The 9,254-nt window shown below is 40.0% G+C and overlaps 1 protein-coding gene across 1 annotated transcript; it reads left to right on the top strand.

Moving 5' to 3' along the window:
- Positions 1–1,130: 1,130 nt before the first annotated feature.
- LOC131521463 (uncharacterized) lies at positions 1,131–7,675 on the top strand. The gene is made up of 7 exons (XM_058746192.1): positions 1,131–1,586; positions 3,820–4,019; positions 4,097–4,208; positions 4,387–4,439; positions 6,185–6,405; positions 6,730–6,907; positions 7,536–7,675. The coding sequence occupies exons 2-7, from the start codon at positions 3,821–3,823 to the stop codon at positions 7,673–7,675; spliced, it is 903 nt and encodes a 300-aa protein (XP_058602175.1). The 5' UTR covers positions 1,131–1,586; position 3,820.
- Positions 7,676–9,254: the final 1,579 nt, after the last annotated feature.

Raw genomic sequence — 9,254 nt, 5'->3', positions numbered from 1 at the left:
CAATATATCGCACAACAAAAAGTAGTTATCGTGACAGCCCTACGTACAAGCTTGCTTAATGTTCGATATGAATGAATTGTAACAAATCAAATACTGTTAGGTTGATCGTTAACATGATGGTTAATGTAGTAACCGACGCAGTGCTGCAGTCACTGAAATAGATTTTTGTTTTACCAATGTGTCAAAATCTGCCAAAAGTACTTGATCTCTTCTAGGTTATAAAGTTAGCAAAACCTCATTGGTCCAGTCTATTTTTGTGACAGCTAGCTCAAAATACATGTCTGTACCCATTGCTAGTGTCGTGAAATCTATTAACAAAGCACCGCTATTTCTTCTGACCGCCGGAGAACACCGGCGGAACCAACGCTAGCATAGTGCTATATCTAGCGCTACCCACAGCAGTGACTGCGGCGGGCCAGAATTACACAAAAGACATAGTTCTGCATTGAATAAAGTAAAGGTAAACCGTTTCGAGTTGTAACGTTAACTGGAAATGCCGATTAGACCATCTCGTAATAGCCTACAAATCCAAAATATGAATAATCCTCGTGCATTGCTGCGATGTGCGATACAGTTTTGTAACTCCATTGTGTTTGTTTTCAGAAATGATAACAGTCGTTTTATACTAGTGCTTATGCGATATCACGATTTTTGATGATCTTCTGCACCTTTTCTGAGCGCGGGGAAGTGCGCGCGCACTGTTATACAGCGCCTGACAACCAGGCCTGGCGTCAAGGGGGGGCTTAGCCCCACATACTTCATTTAGAAACAATTAAAATGCCTAGTTAATTTTAAAGACATAGCCTTATTATTAGCCTGTTTTTGCGGTGAGATTTATGCATATTCCTCCATGCACCCAGTATTTAAGCAGAAATTAATGTGCAATTTAGTCAACCAGAAAAATCTTTTGTCTGTGGTAACTCTAATCAATACATTTACTATTTAATTAGTTATAAGTATCCAGTTATTTATATTTCATTTGTTGAGTTAACAATTAGTTCTGATTCAATAAAATAATAAACATGAATTTTTTTGGCCTCACTTGGCCTCATAAATTGTCCTTATGAAAGATGTCACTGCAAGCTAATCCTTTGCCTCTCTTTAATTCGAATACATCCATGAACATATTGGGCAGTTTTGAAAAGTGCTTTGAATGTAGTCCGTCTTATACAGCCTCAACAAAAATGCGTTTCTACCCAGAAATATAAAATGATTTACCCAACTATGAGATGGCAAGATGAGAGAGGGGGTAAAATCTTTGCGTGGCAGGTGGAGCTGCCACTCGACCAGTCACGGATATATGTTCCATTCAGACATTATAGCACATGTGACAGAAAATTAAGTGATGTGACGTGATATAGGTATCTTGTACTTAAATATAGTGAACGGAGTCCATTATTCATGAATAAAAATTGTTCAGTCTTTAGAAAAACCTTTGCAAGCCCAGTTTAAAAGAACATGTTATCATCTGCTTTGTGGGGAAATAATCAGGGCAGTGGATGATTCTGAATTAAATTGCTGTTTACTGACACTGTGATTTACTTTTTGTCCTTTTTTTCAGATCATTAATCCACATCGTTTTTCAAGTAAGCAAGTCTTTAGTATAATAAGCCTCATCTGAGAATCTTAAAATATCTGTTTCTGATTCTGCACACCACATGCACTCACAATGGCATCACGCTGGTCAAAGAGGCGCAAATGTAGGTCAATGCTTAAGGTCACAGAGTCAGAGATACTACAGCAATTTGAGGAGACCTTTAATAATACAAATATGCAAGGCAAGACTGACACAGCATCGGAACATGTAGAGTGCCCAAGGGAAGTAGTGGATCCAATTGTTTCAACCTCTAGTCACTCAGTTGTAGAGGAGCTACCAGTTATAGAGGAGCTTCCAGTTATAGTGAACTATGAGCCAAGTTCAGAATTCAGTGAGACCCATGAGTCAATAGACAACTCATATTGATTCAGATGATACTGAAACTCCATCTACAGAGTTTTTGATGACTGGTCTGAGATTTTGGGCCTCTACATTTTCAGTCTCTCTGGTGGCATTAACTGCACTTTTGAGCATTTTGCGCGTGTTTCATCCAGAATTGCCTAAAGATGCTCGGACAGTTCTGAGGACGCAAGGTCAAATAATAACTAAGAAGATGGAGGGTGGGGAATACTATCACTTTGGCCTAACCAATGGGTTAATGTCGAGGCTTAAATCTTTGACTCTCCCTGCCAACTTGAACACACTTAAGTTGCAGTTCAATATAGATGGGTTACCACTATTCAGAAGCAGTAGACTTCAATTCTGGCCAATTCTTGCAATGGTAGATGTTGATTACACCAGATCTCCCTTCCTTGTTGGCCTGTTCTGTGGCCATAGCAAGCCTAAAAGTGCTTTGGAATTCTTGGGCCTATTTATTGAGGACCTTAAGGCCATTCTGGAGAGGGGTTTAATTTATAATGGGCAGCAGCTAATGGCAAAAGTGTGCTCGTTCATTTGCGATGCCCCTGCACGAGCCTTTATTAAAAACACCAAGGGTCACAATGGTTACTCAGGTTACGATAAATGCATTCAAGTGGGTGAATGGCAGGGCAAAATGACATTTCCTGATGTCAATACTAAATTAAGAGCCGACGCAGACTTCGCCTCCATGATCGATGAGGACCACCACTTGAGTCGAACGCCATCTCCCCTAGTTAGTGTAGTGAAAATGGTGACAATGTTCCCATTGGACTACATGCATTTATGTTGTCTTGGGGTAACCAGAAAAATGCTGTATATATGGATGCGGGGCAAATGTCTTGCAACTAGGTTGGGCAGTAAAACAATTGGGGAGATTTCTGTGAAGTTGAAGGCATTGACACCTTACACTCCAACTGAGTTCAGTCGCAAACCCAGGGAACTCGCAGAAATTGATAGGTGGAAAGCAACAGAGCTCCGGTATTTTATGCTATACGCTGGCCCTGTAGTGCTGAGAGATACGATTCCTTTGGAGATGTTTAACAACTTTATGTTGTTTTCTGTTGCTATGCATCTCCTTTTGTCTCCTGGGACATCAGAGAAAATGGTGGACTGTGCTCACGAATTGCTAATTTCATTTGTGAGTCACTTTGGGCAGCTATATGGCAGAAGTGAAATAACTTACAATGTCCACCAGCTGACACACCTGGCAGCAGAATATCATCTCTATGGTCCCTTAGATAACATTGCTGCCTTTCCTTATGAGAACTATTTGGCCCAACTGAAACATTTACTGCAAACCTCATTTGCCTTTACAGCAAATAGTTAAAAGGCTTTCTGAAAGAGACCCTCAGACACCCCAAATCAACAAAGGCCATAAATTCATGCACCTCCATCATGATGGTCCATTGGTGCCTCATTTGGGACATGGGGATCAGTATAGAAAGGTTGTAACTAAAGATTTCACCTTATCATGTAGGTTTGGGGATAATTGCATTCAGATAGTTGAGGACATCGCTCTTGTTGACAACATAATCAAAGTAGCTGAGGAAACATATGTGATCTTCCGGAAATTTACAAAGAAGGAATCATATGTCCAATACCCCTTCGAATCAGCCATCATTGGCTGTTACAAAGTGTGGGACTTAAGCAGCGGTGTTGGTGTTGTAAAGCTCCAAATAATAAAAAACAAATATATACTTTTCCCCGATAAAAAAAGAGTTCATAGCCATTCCCCTCATACATACAAAGTAAATCATTTTTGTACAAATCAGTTCATAAAAATCAGTTCAGTTCATAAAAAACAGTTCATAAAAATCAGTTCATATGTTAATAACCAACCATTATCTTTACCATAAAAATAGTATGAAGCAGTGGTGCCTTGTAAAGTTCCACAGTGGTGGAACAGAAGTTGTGCCACACATATGGCTTCAGGGGGAGAAAGTTTTCTGGCCTCCATACCCTCTAAAAGAGTCTGGCAAGGTTCGTGCTGCCATCAGGAGGAGGGAGGAACCAAAAGAAAATTGGCAGACTTATGAGCCTGTCAGGGTCCTCATAAGCCGAGGTGGGTATTGTTAAATCGGGTTGACATTTTATCATAGCCCTTTGTATCAGTATCTCATAACAACTCTGTGTCTGCAGATACCTTTGAGGAAGCAGAGAGGTGCCTGGAGAGGTATTTGAAGCAGCAATGCGACACCACTGATATCCAGTCAGAGGAGGAGAGCCAACAGCCTCAGAAAAGGAGAAAGAAGTAATAATTTCCAAATTCACAGTGCGAAGTTGCTGAATTGTATGTGCACATGGCCATCCTCAGAAATATATGTTTACTGTAACATCGGAATAGTTGACATTTTGAATATTTCAGTAACTACAGATGAACAAATGTAAATAATGCAGTGTATTTATAGTTTATCCATGTTCACTTCTAGACCAAACCTAATCTACAAGAATTCGGATGACTCTGATGAAGATCAACCTCGGAGTAAATATGCCCAAGCTCCAAAAATTTTGTTCCCAGGTACAGTATAGTAGGTGTTACGATAGAGTTCCCCGTGTTTGTTCGTTCTCCTCCCATTCTCTACCTCTGCTCAGGTGCACTGCATCTGAGGACCTTGATTAGCAGCACATGACCAGCTGATTGATTGGGAGTTAAAGGCTCCAGTATCCTGTTCCTGAAGAGACGCCTTTGGTGTGGAGATTGCTGGCTGTCTTGCTGCTTCTCAGCCTGTGATTTTGTCTGATCTTGATTTGGACTTTGTGTCACGTATTAGTTTAGTGTCTTGATCTTAATAAATGAAAAAGTTATAGTGTGCACATCCCACCTTATGGCAGGTGCAGGACAAACTAACTCCAGTGAAGAAAAATATAATGTCTGCAACACTGATTTAGACTCCCATGTTTAATGAATGCAACGTTTTGACCCTGCTGGGTCTTCAGGCAAAATCTTCATTATATTTTTCTTCACTGGAGTTAATTTGTCCTGCACCTGCCAGAAGGTGGGATGTGCACACTATAACTTTTTCATTTATTAAGATCAAGACACTAAACTAATACATGACACAAAGTCCAACATGGGAGTCTAAATCAGTGTTGCGGTCATTATATTTTTCTTCATTGATCATAATAAATCCCACTGGTTGGGTGATTTTTAAAGGTGTTATTTATTAGGAGTTTGGGTCAGTGGTGGGCTTTTGTTTGCCCCTAAAGGGCTGTCTAAGGGTGGGGTGTAACATAGGCCACAGTGTGGTTTGTGTAACAAAGTAAGCAAAGAAGCCAATTCAGCATAATAACCTGTAACATCTTTTATACCCTCCCTTTCCACGCTTTCCACTCTGCAGTCTCCCTCTCCATCCTCCCAACTCCAACCTCTAGCCCCAGTAAATTTCCAGACCACTTTTAACAACCCAACCAGCTACCAAACCCTGCCCGCCCCAGCCAGCTGCCAGTCTCCGCTGCCCTACCCCAACAGCCAACCCATTACCTTCTCTGCTGAAGATTTTCAGTTGCCAGTGGCTTCTGCCGGTACTCCCCGGTGTGCACCCAATTTCTCTCCAGAAGGTATGTTTTAGAAAAGAGAGTTTCATGTTATTCCAAATACCTATAGCCAGTCTTATAGATAAAAAAATGTTTCTTCCATATTTGTCACAGACTCAAGAGACTCTGCCAGGCAGCTTTTAAAAGGCAAGTGCAAAACTGTTGTGCCTTGGGATTATTATAGGATTCCATTTATATATGAACGGAATAGCCTTGTGCATTAAAACACCTAAATATTACAGTGGTTTGCATTCTCTATGGAACAGTTAAAAACTAACTAAATATTGTGATTGGTGCTGGGTTGAATCCCCTACCTATAGCATTTAACATCCCTCGTGTATATTTGAAATTGGGTTGACCATTTGAAGAGTTTGGTTTCAAAATGCTATATCCACCATTTTCATTAATTTTCATAAATAATTTTACATTTTGTTTTGCAAGTAATTTCAGTAGAACTGCAATTGGATATTGTTATTTATCTTTACTCAATCAAAACAACAAAACAGCAATTTGATTGACATTACCTGAACTACAGAATTAAATAACATGACTTTTTAATGTTTTTAAAAATGGTGATATAGCGTTTTGGAACCAAACTCTTAATTTCTTTATTTTACGCTTTTTTACATTACAAAATAAAGGAATGCAAAGTTTTGCACTCAACCCAAAACTATTTGTTATTCCTGTCAATAGATGTAACCTTGCAGAAACTGCTCACCACTGTCACAGAGTTGACGAAGGAGGTGAGGGACCTGCGGCAGGACTTCCGAGAGTTCCGCCAGTCCTGTAGGTGTGGCCAAAGTGCTGGGGTGGTGGGCTTGACTGAAGAGCCACTGCAACTGCCTCTGCACAGCATGGAGGAGCTGGAGAACGCAGAGGTGATACTCCAGTCCCAGGAGGCTAGGATGGCAATGGTAATTATTTAATGATTAAATAGTGGTCACATCATTCTTCTGATTGACCTTCACTGATCTGCCCAATTTTGTTAAACTGTTTAACAAATCTGTTAAACTATGTGTGTTTAAGCTCATCCCAGACGAGGATAGAAACAAATATCACTTTAAAATGTCCCAGTCAACAATGTCTGATATTTTAGCACATCTTTATCAATCTCAGTTAAATTCAGACTTGACAATTGACAAACCTACATAGAGCAACATTTCATCATCTTTGAAAAAGAGCTTTTTTAAAATTGTTTACTTTTTAAACTGAAAATAGTTACTTTTTTATTTTGATAGGTGGCCCGCTTCACAGTTATTGGGGGGACCACCCTGGAGATCAGGGTCCGGCGCATGCTGGTATACAGCATGACCAATGAGCTGGCCTCAGGCCTAAACTGGGCAGGCAAGAAGAATAAGGATGTGGGCAAACAGAAGCGGCCCTTTAAAGAAATGGCTCTCTGCAAATGCATGTTTGGTAAGTCATTCTGCTTAAGTATGAATGCAGTATAAATGCAGTGCTTTCAGTAAAACAGTATGCCCTCAATTGAGTAAATAAACTCAAGCTTCACGCTTCTGTTCCATCCTATTCAATTTACTACCAATTGGACTATGTAACATGAAATTTATTATTAATTTAGCTTATTATTTTTTCCATTTTGTCTATATTTGACAAGTAGCCTAGTTTGACTGAACACCGATGTGCATTGAACCTTGAAACGAAAATGGGAATGAGTGAAGCTTGCTCCTATTCGGCCAATTCGCTAGTAGTTCGTCCATAGACTGTAAAGTTCGTCTGAAGAAAGGGCTAACCTGAGGCCGAATCACATCTGGCAGGCGGATGTCTACCTCAGCTAGGCTATTTCTCTAAATTGTGTAACACTAGACACATTAGGCCTACAGAAGAAATTAAAAGATTTTTCTCCCTCTGGTGAGAAGGGAGAAGCACTCCAAACAAATTTGAGCCTTAGCCTACTGTATGTCATAAAACTGTAGCCTAGGCTAAGATAGGCTATTTGACAGACTTTTCCAAATTGATGTTAAAAACGGCTACATTCACCTAGCCTATTAGACGTTGCCTTTGACTTACCAGTTAATGTTTCCAGATGTGAAGTTTGTTGTGGTGTCCCTGCTGCCACAAATTACCTCAGTGACTCTTCAGACCAGAGTGGAAAAATATCGGACCAGCACACACGTGACTGTTAAATTTTGCACCAATCAAAGAGTGATCACACCTGTAACGTGATTCAGAGAGAGAGTGGCGCGTGGGCCAGTGTGTGACATCATTTGTCCAGCTGAAGGGCATGAGCGGAAAATACATGGGTGTGCACAAATTAAATTAGTCAAGTCAATTGGGCTATTAAGACTTGGGTGTGAGGCGTTTTGAGGGAAGGATAGCTATGCCACACACACACTTTTTTCTACATTTCTAGGCTGCATGGCTAGGTTATCAAGTTTAGCCTATATCATTCACAGGCATAGGCTAATGTTAAACTGAAATGCACTGTAACGTCGGTGCCTATGCACTACGGCTCTGACGCTGATGCATGCTGGGATTCTGGGAGAACTTTGGGGTTGTTTCGTGTGTGTTATGCCTTATTTACTGTTTATGTATGTGTTTTAGTGTAGCGTGATTACCCTTTTAATTCTACCCCGTGTGTGACCCTTCGTGTGTGGGTGGCTGCGTCCACCCCTGTGTGTGTAGCGTGTGTGTGTATTTGACTTTCCTATGTGTACTGTGTTCGTGCCATGTTCTCAATCCTTGACGACAGCTTGATTGAACAAATCATTGACTAAATCACAGTAGCATACATTTACTTGTATTCTAGATGCCTTGACTCAGCGTCTTACAACAGCAAACACCTATGACTTCGCTCAAGCTGTACAGAAGTCCCTGATAGCACACGTACATCTTGGAGACGTCTATTTGATGTCTGCATTTACATCTGCAAGACGTATTTTTTATGGTGTTTGCTCATCTTCAATACGTCTATAGGATGTTTCCTTTTAGATGTCAAATAGAGGTCTATTAGATGTCTTTAAGATGTTTATGATTTAGAATGTATGTAAAACTGACATCTGAAAAATGTCTGTTAGACGTTTGTAGACAGCAGATGCTTTCCAGATCAAGAGATCTTTAAGAGATAAACATCTTAAAGACATCTAAAAGACGTCTATTTGACATCTAAAAGGAGACGTCATAGACGTATTGCAAAAAATATGTCTTGCAGATGTAAATGCAGACGTCAAATAGATGTCTCAGAGATGTACGTGTGCTATCATTAATTAAATAAACCCAGATAGCACACGTACATCTGCAAGATGTCTGTTAAAGATCTCTTGATCTGGAAAGCATCTGCTGTCTACAAACGTCTGACAGACATTTTTCAGATGTCAGTTTTACATACATTCTAAATCATAAACATCTTAAAGACATCTAATAGACGTCTATTTGACATCTAAAAGGAAACATCCTATAGACGTATTGAAGATGAGCAAACACCATAAAAAATACGTCTTGCAGATGTAAATGCAGACATCAAATAGACGTCTCCAAGATGTACGTGTGCTATCAGGGAACTCAGCAAAAACAAAGTTATGACTGCATATTTGCTGTACACTTCAATACTGGTCTGCGCTTGACTGTAGTTTCGTTTGTCTGCTGTTTAGTTTACTGAGTTTATTTAACCCATCGCAATTTATTAGAACTGTGTGAACTATAGGGGTAACTCACCTTGTTATTCTAAAGGCTTATTACCTTCCTTTTTGAACACAAACACACACACAAAATGTCTTGCTCTCATTTGGCAGAGAATGGCAGAGAT

Source organism: Onychostoma macrolepis, chromosome 02, assembly GCF_012432095.1.
Source record: "Onychostoma macrolepis isolate SWU-2019 chromosome 02, ASM1243209v1, whole genome shotgun sequence".
In the NCBI taxonomy this organism is placed as follows: Eukaryota; Metazoa; Chordata; class Actinopteri; order Cypriniformes; family Cyprinidae; genus Onychostoma; species Onychostoma macrolepis.
The sequence above is the reverse complement of the archived record's forward strand: the minus strand, read 5'-3'. Positions and strand labels throughout refer to the sequence as shown.